The 14,670-nt window shown below is 43.9% G+C and overlaps 1 protein-coding gene across 1 annotated transcript in view; it reads left to right on the forward strand.

The window, feature by feature from the left end:
- The window catches only part of WDR74 (WD repeat domain 74), an 80,465-nt gene that overhangs the window by 49,019 nt on the left and 16,776 nt on the right, over positions 1-14,670 (forward strand). Inside the window, exons 3-9 of the mRNA XM_082269583.1 lie at positions 263-369; positions 3,745-3,866; positions 5,220-5,283; positions 7,582-7,725; positions 8,541-8,642; positions 9,992-10,092; positions 11,600-11,655. Coding sequence (XP_082125709.1) covers positions 263-369; positions 3,745-3,866; positions 5,220-5,283; positions 7,582-7,725; positions 8,541-8,642; positions 9,992-10,092; positions 11,600-11,655 — 696 coding nt within the window. The remainder of the gene's footprint in view (positions 1-262; positions 370-3,744; positions 3,867-5,219; positions 5,284-7,581; positions 7,726-8,540; positions 8,643-9,991; positions 10,093-11,599; positions 11,656-14,670) is intronic.

Consider the following 14,670-nt stretch of genomic DNA (forward strand, 5'->3'; position numbering starts at 1 on the left):
GAATCACAACTGTTACTAATAAGAGCCTGCCGGCTTGCATTACATTTTTCAGTTTAATTCTGATTTTAATAAACAATGTTTGTTTTTTTAATTCCCATACCCATGAGTAAAGGAAATTTCAAAATGATGCCTTGCATATGATTGGGTGAGAGAGGTAATGATATAGTTTAGAAGTTTATATGCTTTGCCTATATCTACAACTTCAGAGTATATTTTCTTCTTTAAAATCATTGCATTCAATAAATCCAAATTGACATTGCAGGCATTGATCTGGTGAAGAAACAAGCCATCAACTACACAGAAGTTTCCTCTCTGGACAAGGGACAGGAGGTGAATGTCATGTGCTTTGGAGATCCACAGGAATCAGAGGTGAGAGGAGTCCCTGTTCCGCCCATTAGCTAAAGCCAACTCTTAGGGTCCTATCACACAGGCTTTCCACCCAGCGGACTCAGTTTTGCTCAGCAGGGATCGATCCACCGATCCCTGCTGAGCAGGCGCATGACAGGACCGTCTCCGCTTACTTTGCAGAGACAGACCTGTCTGATCCCCGCTCTCCTCTATGAGAGATCGGATGAAAACAGACCGCCTGTCCGTTTTCATCCGATCCTCTAGACCAGTGGTCCTCAACTCCGGTCCTCAGGGTCCACTAACAGGCCAGAGTTTAAGTATTACCTTGGGGAGATGCAGAATAGAGTACTGCAATCAATGAGCAGCAAATTATATCACCTGGGATGTATTTCAGTTATCTTGCAAAACTGGCCTGTTAGTGTTCCCTGAGGACTAGGGTTGAGGACCACTGCTCTAGACAGATGGAAAATAGGGTTTTCATCCGTCTGGATTTCACGGACAGGATCGGACTGAATAGCAGCGGGTGTAAGTGGGCATGTCACCGTTGACATCTGCTGCTCCATAGGGGTGCATGAAGCATCCGATCCGGTCCGCCTGAAAAACTGACAGGCTGACCTGATCGGAAAGCCCTTGTGAAAGGGGCCTTACAAGGTCCACAGGCCAATCCCGGCCACACCTGAAACAACCAGTTGGATCCATTCTGCAGCTGCCAAATTATGCAGACAGTCTTCTGTAATGGTGATCCTAACTATTCACCACTTCAGCTCCGGAAGATTTTACCCCCTTCTTGATCAGGCCATTTTTTGCTCTTCGGCACTGTGTTAATCTAACTGGCGATTGCACGGTCATGCAACGCTGTACCCATACAAAATTTGTATCATTTTTTTCACACCAATAGAGGGCTCTTTTGGTGGTATTTTTACCACTGGGTTTTTTTATTTTTTGTAATAATAAATGAAATATACAGTGGGTACGGAAAGTATTCAGACCCCCTTAAATTTTTCACTCTTTGTTATATTGCAGCCATTTGCTAAAATCATTTAAGTTCATTCTTCTTCCTCATGAATGTACACATAGCACCCCATACTGACAGAAAAACACAGAATTGTTGACATTGTTGCAGATTTATTAAAAATGAAAAACTGAAATATCACATGGTCCTAAGTATTCAGACCCTTTGCTGTGACACTCATATATTTAACTCAGGTGCTTTCCATTTCTTCTGATCATCCTTGAGATGGTTCTACACCTTCATTTGAGTCCAGCTGTGTTTGATTATACTGATTGAACTTGATTAGGAAAGCCACACACCTGTCTATATAAGACCTTCCAGATCACAATGCATGTCAGAGCAAATGAGAATCATGAGGTCAAAGGAACTGCCTGAAGAGCTCAGAGACAGAATTGTGGCAAGGCACAGATCTGGCCAAGGTTACAAAAAGATTTCTGCTGCACTTAAGGTTCCTAAGAGCACAGTGGCCTCCATAATCCTCAAATGGAAGACGTTTGGGACGACCAGAACCCTTCCTAGAGCTGGCCGTCCGGCCAAACTGAGCTATCGGGGGAGAAGAGCCTTGGTGAGAGAGGTAAAGAAGAACCCAAAGATCACTGTGGCTGAGCTCCAGAGATGCAGTCAGGAGATGGGAGAAAGTTGTAGAAAGTCAACCATCACTGCAGCCCTCCACCAGTCGGGGCTTTATGGCAGAGTGGCCCGACGGAAGCCTCTCCTCAGTGTAAGACACATGAAAGCCCGCATGGAGTTTGCTAAAAAACACCTGAAGGACTCCAAGATGGTAAGATAAGATTCTCTGGTCTGATGAGACCAAAATAGAACTTTTTGGCCTTAATTCTAAGCGGTATGTGTGGAGAAAACCAGGCACTGCTCATCACCTGTCCAATACAGTCCCAACAGTGAAGCATGGTGGTGGCAGCATCATGCTGTGGGGGTGTTTTTCAGCTGCAGGGACAGGACGACTGGTTGCAATCGAGGGAAAGATGAATGCGGCCAAGTACAGGGATATCCTGGACAAAAACCTTCTCCAGAGTGCTCTGGACCTCAGACTGGGCCGAAGGTTTACCTTCCAACAAGACAATGACCCTAAGCACACAGCTAAAATAACGAAGGAGTGGCTTCACAACAACTCCGTGACTGTTCTTGAATGGCCCAGCCAGAGCCCTGACTTAAACCCAATTGAGCATCTCTGGAGAGACCTAAAAATGGCTGTCCACCAACGTTTACCATCCAACCTGACAGAACTGGAGAGGATCTGCAAGGAGGAATGGCAGAGGATCCCCAAATCCAGGTGTGAAAGACTTGTTGCATCTTTCCCAAAAAGACTCCTGGCTGTATTAGATCAAAAGGGGGCTTCCACTAAATACTGAGCAAAGGGTCTGAATACTTAGGACCATGTGATATTTCAGTTTTTCTTTTTTAATAAATCTGCAACAATGTCAACAATTCTGTGTTTTTCTGTCAGTATGGGGTGCTATGTGTACATTCATGAGAAAGAAGAATGAACTTAAATGATTTTATCAAATGGCTGCAATATAACAAAGAGTGAAAAATTTAAGGGGGTCTGAATACTTTCCGTACCCACTGTATATCGTCTAAAAATTATAGTCTATTTACTGGAATTTTTATTTATTTTTTTATACTAATGGCGGTGATCAGCAACTTTATAATGGGACTGTGATACTGCAGTGGGCAATCTGACACTGACACCGGGGAGAACTGACTAAATGCCACTGACATCACCAGTAACATTAATACCGTTATCAGTGCTAATAATATGCACTGTCACTGTACTAATGGGAAGATAAAAAAACAGCAAGATTTCCTGTCAGTGCACCGAGATCTGTAATGTTTACAATCTCAGAACTCTGTTCCGTGAATTACTGAGCCAATCAGCAGGATCCGGTGGCCAATCATTGGCTGAGACTCGCAAATCGTCTTGTACAGTGATGAATCACAGCACAGGCAGGCCAGCGAGCATGCCCCCCCCCCCCCCCACCCGGGCGCAGATCACGTACTAGGTACGTGATCCATCTCAGAGAAGCGGCTTTGCCACCGCACGTACGTTAGGCGGTCGCGGAAAGCGGTTAACTTTTTGTGCTCTTGTAAATAAAGCAAAACCTAAGGATCCTTTCATACCATGCTGCAGTAATACACATTTGCATGCATTTTTGTGCGTGATGCATTTTGTTTCATTATTTTGTTTTGCAATGTGAAAAGGGCACAAAGAAAACCATTTTTTTCTATGTGCCCCTCCAGTGACCTGCATTTATCCCGTACAAAAATATGCAGGACATGGTGGGAACGAGTCCTAAAAGAGATACACATGACATTGCCTGATGTCCATTTTAAAACTTTTTTTTTTTTTTTCTTTTTTCCCTCAGGTCTTAGTGGGCAGCCAGGACGGAATAGTGAAAGTTTTCAACTGTGAAAAATCTAAATTTACAGAATTTCACGAATGTAGAGGAGGAGAGGGAGTGTTCAAAGGACTTGGTATCCTAGACAAGTAAGTCATCAGTATGACAGGGGAACTACCTTTTTATCTTTATATCTGAAGGAACAAGTGCATGTGTGTTACATAACAGCAGGCTGGTCCTGCTATTGCAGTTCCTTGGCCTCCTATAGGGGAACGTTGGCTATCATAAATAACATCTATCTTGACAGGTTGCTTTGAGGAGTAAAGGACTTTGCACTAATGGGAAGTAATTAAACTAAATTATTCTTGCATAGTAAAGGGTTAATACTTATTCCTTCTTTCACCTGTGCCATTGATCTCTGCTGTCTTCTTGAGATTCGCCAGCTGAAGAATCCCCAACATCTGACACGCTTTCAGGAGTGTCGGATGCTTGGTCCCTTGCTTTGGGACTGACATTGTGGTTTGATTTTTCTAGCTTCCCACTGGGATGATTCACTAGATCGGCATCACTGTATGTATGCTCATTAATACCTTCTTTATTAAGGGTTCCACAAGAATACACAACCTTGCATGCGTTTCAGCCCTAATGTGGAACCTTTAATACAGAAGATATTAATGAGCATACATACAGTGATGCCGGTCTATTCAATTGGAATATTTCTGTGACAGTTGTGCAGCTGCAGATCTGGCACTCATTTGCTCCAGCGTGTTACACTTATGTAAGTTTGAAGGTTTGTAGCACCACATTGATTCATTGTTTACTTTGGGAATATTCACTCTCTTTGCCCTTGTAGCCATTGTCACTGTAACAGGAAGTGAAAGAATATCCAGAAATGTAAAGCTTACCATGGCTGCTGAGCTCTGACACTGATCCGTAGCTCTCCTCTGTCCTCCTCTTCCCCCTCCTCTGCCTGTCAGTTCGTGACAGTGTCTCCCCCCCCCCCCCCCGCTGCTAAAATTACAATTTGAATTTCAATACAATCTTCTCTGTTTTATAATAATAGGTGCCCCAGTGTGTGCTTAATAAAAAAAAAAAAAAAGAAATGCAGCTATATACTTTATTTTAGAGCGCCACTTGGCACTCGCGTAACTGGTTGCCTCTCTCTACTCCTGACTGACGTCTGCAGGAATTTCTGTGCCCCTCACACTGTAGCTGTCAGATCGAGGGAGAGGAGCGCAAAGCGGCTCTCTGAAATAAGGTATATAGCAGCATTTTTTTTTTTTTTTTAAAGCACACACACTGGGGCACCTATCATTCTAAAACAGAGAGAATTGTATGAAGTTATTACAGTGGTTTAACAACCACTTAAAGTTAAGTTGGGGTGTAGGGGGCAAAAAGGATAAATGCACATTATCTTTAAGAATACCGTTTCTTATGCATGATATTTTAAGGAGGTTTTGCAAAGTATGAAATGATTGACCTTATTATCTTTTCCATTGCAGTGGGATCATTACTTGTGTAGAGTCTGGACTTCTGAAAGTATGGAAAGAAGGATCATCTGAAAATGTGAGTGGGACTTGCTGGTATATTGGGTTGAGAACGTTTAAAACTGAGCACTAGACAAACTGCTAAATACACTGATGAAATGCATACAATATAGCTGTTTACATGCCAGAGAATTTGCATTTTTTGTACATCCAGCCCAGAGATTTACCCAAATCTGCCACATAGAACAACCTTGTCTGGCAGGGCAGAAGACCCAGTTTTTCTCTTGAAGCTCTTGTCCTTTCCCCAGCTTTTCACTGTTCAGTTTCAAGGAAAGTGATAGACTTAAACCCCGTACACACGTACCGATCGTCGGCCGAGCGATCGGCCGTCTTTTGTCCGAGGGCTGTCGTGTCTGTTGAAAACTGCAAAGACTGCACACAAATTTTGTCGGCCAACAACAGCCGACTGCAGAAGTGATGTCATGTGATGGTTAACTTTCCTTGTCTTTTTTCTTTTCTGAGCATGCCCAGTCTTGCAAATCTGCTGTCTGTCGGCCGAAATCTGTACTGACTGGCGAACAATCGGCCGTTCTGGTGTTGGCCAACAAAAATTTTAATGCCTGCACGACAGATTCTGTTTGGCCGAAAATGCGCTGTCGGAAGCATCATACTAACAAGCCTACAATCGGCCGATCGTCGTCGGCCGAATATTTACGGCCGACAATCGGTATGTGTATACGGGGCTTTACTCCGCTGTCAGCATGCTTCTTGTTAGCACATGAGCATTGCAGCACAGCTGACTGGCTCCTGGTGCTGCTCTTCCCTCTACTGGTCTGAGTTCGGCTTTACAGGGACTGCAAGAGGCTGATAGACAAAACCAGAGAAAATTCCCAGCTCAACTCACCAACCAGTCTGCTTACCAACTAAATTAAGCTGTCCAACAGTATAAAAAACGGGGCTTTAGTTAGCACACGTTTGCAAATGCATGCGTAAGCTGCAAGGCTACTTCACAGCGCGCTGTATTACTTGCAGTCCTAACTCCTGTAGATTTATGAGAGCCTCCACAGTGGGAGTACAACTGGCTGATACCAAGTAAAAAATCACATACTTTAAGAAGAAAATTATAATCGTATTTTGAAACTAGGGGAAAGATATGTAATTTTTATTTTACATTTTTTGTTTTTACTAGTAATGGCAGCGATCTGCGATTTTTAGCGGGGCTACGACATTGCGGGGAACAGATTGGACCCCTAACTGACATTTTTGACACTTTTGGGGGGGACCAGTGACCTTACTACAGTAATCGGTGCAAAAAATATGCACTGTTACTGTAATAACACTGGCAGGGAAGGGGTTAACCAAGGGGTGATCAAAGGGTTAAGTGTGAGCCTAGGGGAGTGTTTTCTAACTGTATGGGGGAGGGACTTGTGAAATGATCATAGATACCTGTGATCCTATGTAGGAGGATCACAGGCACTCTCTGATAATTTCAGAGAGAACAATGGTCTGCTGTGTTTACAACAGCAGACCGTCATACTCTCCCAGCTGGTGCCCAGTGGCAATCGTGGCCGCTGGCCCCGTGGATCGGCATCCCTACTGCTAGTGGGGGCGAGGGCGCGTGCCTCCGGCGGCATTTGCTCGCCCCCCAGGAGCGCTCCCGCAAACCGCTGTAGAGGTACGGTGTTTCGCTCAGCCAGCCTGGCACAGTATATATGCGGTGGGCGGTCGGCAAGTGGGACCAGCCAAGGTTTGAACCATGTATGGGCAGACTAAATGTACCGAAGGTGGTTCAATTGATAAACTTGGGTACAACCAGCCTATCGGATTTTACATGGGATTATTGTTAGTATCTATTATAACCACTAGCAGTAATCCCTGTTTCCCCGGCAGGTAAGCCAGCCCCCCTCACCTTCCCCGGAAGAACACAACTGCTCAGCAGGAGGGATTCCCTCATCAACACTGACTTTGCTGATGGGGGAATCAATCGATGTTCTTTTCCTCAACCCGTGGTTGCAGTAAAGAAAATCTTTCCATCTATGGCCGGCTTTAGTTCTCTTTTTTTTGGTACATTTAGCCTAAGTTGGTGAAGCTGCCTAATTGTCATCCTCAGTATAAAGTGTGAAGCACTTTAAGCCACACCCTTCTTCAATAAACCATTCCATATCACTTGGTTTAGTGCTGTAAAACGTGTATAGAAATAAAAGGCAGGAATACAGACTTGCCTCATATTTTTGCACACTGTGCTGCACTATATCACCTGGCCAAGGTGCTGATCCAACACGCGGTCTACAGCAGAGGTTTTCCAAATTGACATTTATTGGTTGTAAGTGCAATATTGTTCATGAATGGTAAGTAAGAGTAAATGTATTTGTTTTAGCTTGAGGTGCAGGTTGGTCCTGGAGTTGCAAAGATGCGTCAGTGTGATGTTCAACGTAACAAAGTTGGGACTGGAGGAAAAGAGAATGACTTGAAAATCTGGGATTTGGAAAGAGCAGAGGAGCCTATCTTTAAAGCCAAAAATGTAAGTTAGCGAACGTATAACCGCTATAAAACTATTGTTATGTAGAATGTTAACTGTGTGTTTCAATTACATTCTCCCTACATAGTTTGCACTAAATACAAATTACAAATGGAGAGAATTAAAGGATGCCTACCAGTCAGCCTGCTTTTTGATTAGAACAGATGACCTAAATGACTCTTTATGAACATCCTATAGTCATAATTTTTGCTTGTATTGACCGGATTTGGGCTTGTTAATAACAACGATTTGAGATGCTTCAGAATTTTTTTACCAGCTGCATGCACACTGCTTTAATTGGGTTTTATTTATCGACACAGGCTTTTAAATGTACAATTTTGTAAGAATATTTGTACTGTAGCTAGAAAGTGCTTCCCTGGTTTGGTCTGAAATCACGCTCAGATAACTCATAAATGACTGCTTTCTTTTGCTTTGCAAACTTGACACGTGAAGCTTATTTATTAAAGGATGATAGAATATTCACATAGAAAATTGGGTGAAGATTAATTTCAATTATCCAATTAATTGAAAAGAAAATCTCTATTTACTTATTTCATATCCCTAGTTACATATTTTCCTATGTATCAAATTCATCCAGACTTTTTAGGCTAAAAAAAAAAAAAAAAAAAAAAAAAAATTCAAGTAGAGTGTATGCTTTCTTAACACAATTTTTTTGTTTAATTAGAAAACGACTAGCCCATGTGATAATGCTGACTAAGCTTGCTTGTTAAACCATGACTTTCCTTAATGCAGTAATTTGAACGCAGAAGCTTCTATTGCAAACATTCAAATGTTGCTTTATTTTTTTTCGTTTTCAGGTGAGGAACGATTGGCTAGATCTCCGTGTACCTGTGTGGATTCGTGACTTGGATTTTATCCCAGAGACAGACAAAATCGTCACCTGTACAAGCTATCATCAAGTGAGTGCTAAACCTGTCAGATTTTATTTGGTGACCATAATTAAAATATTTAATTGTGTTGTTTGTGATGACTGCATAGGGTCCTTTTTTAGAAAAGCCTTTCAAATAGGCTAGTACAGCCACTGCTGTTCCATTCACTTTTATAGGGTGCCAGTATGCAGCTTCACACTACTCCAAAAAGATAAACAAATGGCTCTTCAGACTGTATGGGGCTCTGTGCCCAAGCAAATGGAGCCTTAATGATTATGCATGCAGGCTTTATAACCGACATATGCCAGAAAACTGTCCCTCCATGGCTGTCCATGGCAGCCAAGCATTACTAGACTGGGTCCTAAAATTAATAAAGCATAGCCCTTGCACTTCAAGGTTGTACATGTCGGTGTGCATAGAGTAAGACTAGAGCGTACTTAAATCTGAAGTCCAGGCAGAAACCTTTTCATGTAAATGTGTTCCTTAATGGCTACAAAGGTTTAACATCCACTTTGTGTACACCCAGGGCTTTCTTTCTCAGGGAATAGGCACAGCAACTCCCTCTTTCTGAGACACCCCTTGTCTCCACCCCCTACCCACCCCCGAGCATTTGTACTTGGTTCCACCCCATACCCACCTCCCAGTACCACCCCTTTTAGAGAATACAGAGATATGTATCATTTAGTGATGCTAAATAATTTGCATGGAACAAGAAAAGCAGTAAAATAGATCCCCTGCAGCCAGCAACAATGGACCCCCCCCCCAGCTACAACAGATCCCTCCATACAACAATGGACCCTCCTCACAACAAAATACCACCCCAGCAACAATAGACCCCCCTGCAGCTACAACAGATCTCCCAGCAGCCAGTATCAATCGACCCTCTTGCAGCCAGCAAAAATGGACCTCTGCCCAAACAATTGACCCCCTCTCCATAGCAACAATAGATCCCGCAGCAGCCATCATCGATAAGACCCTCCAGCACTCTTGCCATTACATACATTCAGTGGTGGAGGTGCCGGAACTGCGTTTCCCCCACATTCCTGCTGGAAAAAAAGACCTGTGTATAACTAATTTATTTGCAAACACGCGCATATAGCCGGTGTGGACAGCAGAGCTGGGGGAGGGGCACACCAGGACCAATCGCCCTACACAAGGAGATAGCAGCGGTAACTGGCCTTTTATTATGGAAAGTTTTGGCACAAAGGCAAAATGCAGGAGGAGTTTTGTGCTGGATTGCTGTACAGATCTGGAAGAAGTACATAAAGGATACCCATGATTCAAGTAAAAATACACATAGCTTTTGTATTTGGACAAAATTGGTTTAGCATAAAGTTCATCTTTATGCAGTGCTTTTACTGATATGATCTTTCCACCAGGTTAGGGTATATGACCCCAATACTCCACAAAGGAGGCCAGTTTTGGAGGCTTTATTTGGTGAGGATCCACTGACAGCATTGAGCATTACTCCGGATGGCAGGTACTTTTTTTTTTATTTTTTTTTAATAAGCTTTGTTTTCCTGCAGCATGTTTCCCTGTATGCCCATATTGTAATAAAGACTGTAATGCATTTCGTGGCCCTGGAGAAACTGAACATTATTTGCAAGCCCGAAAGAAGAAAAACCAGTTAAAGGCTAAGTCCACCCTAAAACTATAATCCCTGCATCTATCGCCACGATCCTAACACTAACCTATCTAGCCCGGTAAATAAGAAATCAGTATATTTACCTTTTATCTTTTAAGTGGAACGATGTAATTATTGTAGTTTAGAAAATTAAGGATGAAATTGACTTCTCGCACCAAAACATTAATTAAAATTAAATTAATTAAAATTCCTAAATTTAAAGTCTGTGTAGTAATGAGGTATTTGAAAGTAGATTCCTATATTAGAAACCCTCCTATAAATGATCACTCGTGTGTTCGGTCCTCTCTGTGAGCATATCCTTATGAACAGGGCTCAACAAACCCCCGGCGCTGGGTCGCCATGGCGACAAGAATGCTCCCCACCCCCCCCCCTCCCCTTCTAGTTATTGATGCAGAAGTAACGTCTGGCATCACTCCTGGGTCCCAGTTGACAGTTTCCCCGGCCATCAAGAATGTAATGCAGACCCTGAGTTGTAAGGCTCATCATCAAATTGACAGAGTATATAAATTGGTTAGTGACAATTATTCAGTTATTTTAATTTAGATTAGGTCACTGCTGATAATCTTTGTTGGAACTGTGCTGTCAGGTGTGTTATGCTAATGTGTTATGCTGCATACCCTTTAATAAAGAATTAAAAAAAAAAATGTAATGCAGTGTGATGTGCATTGCATTACATTCAGTGGAGCACAAGGGAGGCATGCAGGGTCCTGCATGAGACCATTAATGTCTCAATAAAGAGAACCTGTCACCAGAAAAAAAAAAAAATTGAATAGGAAGCCTATTCCTGAAAACGTTGATTGCGACGCACGTTGCATATCGCCGTGCACGCTGGAATGAGAGCAATATTTTTAGCATCAGACCTCCTTCGCAATGCTAAACTGAAGACCTATGGGACTTTTAAAGTGTCGCCTATGGAAAATTTAGGGTACTGAAATGTTTTAAGGTTTCACATGTATGGTATCTATTTATTGGATGCCACCTCATCTTTTAAATTTTACCAAACAATTGGGTAATTCTTTGCGTTTTTTGTGTCCCCTAAAAGTAAGCTGTGGATATTTACCTCGCTCAGAACTGTTATAATATGCTTCTAGGTAGTTGTTCTCGGGTTGCTTTTCTCATTGGCTTCTTACATGTCTTGGAAAGTGCAGCAGTGAGCTTATTCACAACCCTGGCTGCTTATCACAGAGTCTACTCCTCCTCTTGTTACAGTCGCGCTTTTACTGTTTTCTTCTTAATTATGTAATATAACAGATAGTGCAAGGTGTCAGCATCTTCCCTGACCCTTTAATTTATTTGCATGTTTAAAATCGCTTAACTTGGAACACTTTGCTTCCTTGTATAGGTCTGTAGTGGTTGGAAATTCTCATGGTAACATGGGTGTAATTGACTTGAGGAAAGGTAAGCATTTTTTAATTATGTAACAAGCGTACTCTTAGAATATCAAAGATAAATACATCAAACCAAATCAAGTTAGTTTTCAAATAATATAGTCTGTTTTCTTTCGTCTGCTGCTCCCTGAAAACTCAACTGGAAACCCACCTGTCCAGGCAGGTTCGATTTCCTGGATATTGGCCATTAAAGGGAGGCCTGCAGACCCTTTAAAATGTGTGTAGAGCTGCACGATTAATTGTTAAAAAATCTCAATTTAACCCCCCTCACGATCTTAATCTGGCATTTCCCTGATTCATACAGCTCACTCAAAGCTGTCAAAAATTCCTTAGCGCTTAGAGATCACTATAAGCATGTTTAACAATGTATCATGTTTTTACAATGTATCATTTGGTTCCTTTAGATCAAAGGGTTGAACTTTGTCTGTACGGGTCCTTTCACACAAACGATCCGATCAGATCCACCTGTCAGTTTTTCAGGTGGACCTGATTAGATGCTCCATGCATCCCTATGGGGCAGCGGATCTCAGCGGAGATTCCGCTGACACCCGCTCCTATCCGCTTCCGATCCTATCCGTGAAATCCGGACGGATGGAAACCCTATTTTCCATCCGTCCAGCGGATCTCATCCGATTCCCCCATAGAGGACAGCAAGGATATGACAGCTCCGTCTCCGCACAAAGAGCTGCTCAGTGGAGATCGGCGGATTGATCTCCGCTGAGCAGAGAACGGACCTCGTCGGACGGCGCATCGTGTGAAAGGAGCCTAATGCATTGCACCCGACTCGCAGGCAGTTCACACTGCCTATGCAAACCGCTGGGAGTGTCAGTACAAAGTTAATGACACCCCCAGATCAGTTCGCATATCGCAGTGTAAACTGTGAATTCGGACAGGAATCGGATCGCATGGATGTTCACATCCAAGCGATCCTATTCTGGTGCTGCTCAAAAAAGGATCCTGCACGAGTTTGGTCCGAATGCGATGCGAATTCAGCCATACAGACATCGCATTTGTGATTTGCACAACAGTGCAGGGTGAATCACATGTGATGTCTGGCATTGCTACAGTGGGAACGGGCCCTAAATGATGTCCGTTTTAATAGCTTAAAGACCAGGCCTTTTTCTGACACTTGTTGCTTACAAGTTAAAATCAGTATTTCTCTAGCGCTCATCGACAGACGTAGTCCTCGGTGATACACCACCTTCGGGTTATGTTACCTCCGCAGGAGCAGGACTAGACAGGAAATTAAAAAACTCTGGCCACACCCTAGGGGCAGTCCCAGAGGGTATATCCTCTCTCTCTCTGCCTCAGCAAATCAGTTATTTTCTGTCTAGTTAGGAGTAAGGACCTAGACACCTTGCTGGGATCTTAGGTCCTGGCAAGAATTTTTTCTTAAAGGATTTTTTTTAGACAGCTTTTTTCTCCAGTGTTCCTGTGAGATCTTCAAGCAAGAAAGCTGATCTGGGCGACGGGCTGGATGTTGAGATCCGGTGGTCACCCCAGTTCAGCCTACGAGCGCGTGCAGGCCATAGCTCCGCGCTGGGTCGGCCGCGACAAAGTCCCATTAAAGGACTGTCCACGCGAGTTAAACGTCTCGCCGAAACGCCAAAGACCATGAGTCACGGCGTCCGTATCGGTCGACAGCCCTCCCGCCCCGGTGGAGAGGGGTACTGTCAGGAGTTGGTGCCCGCCTGGTTCCGGTATGGTGAGTAGTATGTTCCCCCTTTTTCCCTGACGGGTTTTGTGGTGAACGCGGGCCCCTCTCTGTATGGTAAGAAAGAGTCCTTTCTATCCTATAACATGTCACAAATCCTCCTACTTTGAGTGTGATTTATGTGTGCAAAAGCCAGGAGGCTTGGCTTGGGAGCTAACAATCTATTGTATACATGTTTTAAAGATGTAATCTGTGGCTTTCTGGGAATCTTATGGGTTAAGTATAAGCTACCTACCATTCAGAAGCCACGGACATGTAGACTGCCTTCCAAATCAGATCTCCAGCTATTAGCAGGCCTCCCGAACGGCCACGCGGTCCGCCAGGGCCGGTACCGCCAACCACGCCATATCCCCATGCAGAGAGAGTGTTGTGTGCCCTGCAGCACACCGCTATTCAGTTTAGGCCGCCGCCATTTTTTTTGCTGGATCGCACGAGCCGCCATTTTGGCGTAGCCTCGTGTCTCCAGCATGGGGGCGGCCATGTTTGAGGTGATCCTACACCTCGTGGAGCTTGGGGGAGGCGCCGGAAGGCGTGCAGAGGGGCGGAGCCGCCTCCTTTCTTCCTGGGCAGCCAGCCAAAAGACTTCCTGTTTGTCAAGACAGCGCTGTAAGCTGTTGCAGTTTAACTCTGAGCATCAAGTGGTGAGCCTGGGGGTCTATCTCTCTCTCTCTCGATCGATAGGGATCCCTAAGCAGGTAACACTAAGGGGCTTTTTTGTGGCGCTGGGGGTCAGAAAAGAAAAAAAAAAAAAAAAAAAAAGTTTTTTTCTTTACTTTTGAATTATATTATCCAGGAAGTAACTGGAGTTATTATGGACCCTGCCACACATATTCCCCCACCTGTTTCCCTCGAGGGGGCCTCGGGACCCGCCGGTGCACAGAGTATAGAGTCATTTACAGCAATTTTGGAGTCTATGGTGGCTCGGGTGGAGGCGGCCTGTCAGGGACGGGGGTCAAGGAAGCGACCCCCGCCTACCCCTATACCATCTGACACCTCTGACTCAGATTCAGAGATGGTCACGGCAGTTGCAGGTTCCTCTGCAAGGGCTGTTATCCCAGGTAAAGCCCCCTCAGACAGTGAGGAGGACGCTTCTTCTCTTGCTATAATTCAGGAAGAAGCATTGGTGGACGCACTAGTTGTGGCAGTGCAAGAAACCTTAAAACTTGAGGCTTTACCGGCAGAGGCAACTGAAACAGAGAGGCCTTTTGGGACTAATAAGCCCATCAAGACGGCGAAGGCTTTTCCTGTACCTAAATGTTTTGGTAATCAGATTAAAGGAGAATGGGAGCATTCTAAACGTACCTTTACTAT

The sequence above is a fragment of the Pelophylax lessonae genome (assembly GCF_965119305.1).
Source record: "Pelophylax lessonae genome assembly, chromosome: 10".
In the NCBI taxonomy this organism is placed as follows: domain Eukaryota; kingdom Metazoa; phylum Chordata; class Amphibia; order Anura; family Ranidae; genus Pelophylax; species Pelophylax lessonae.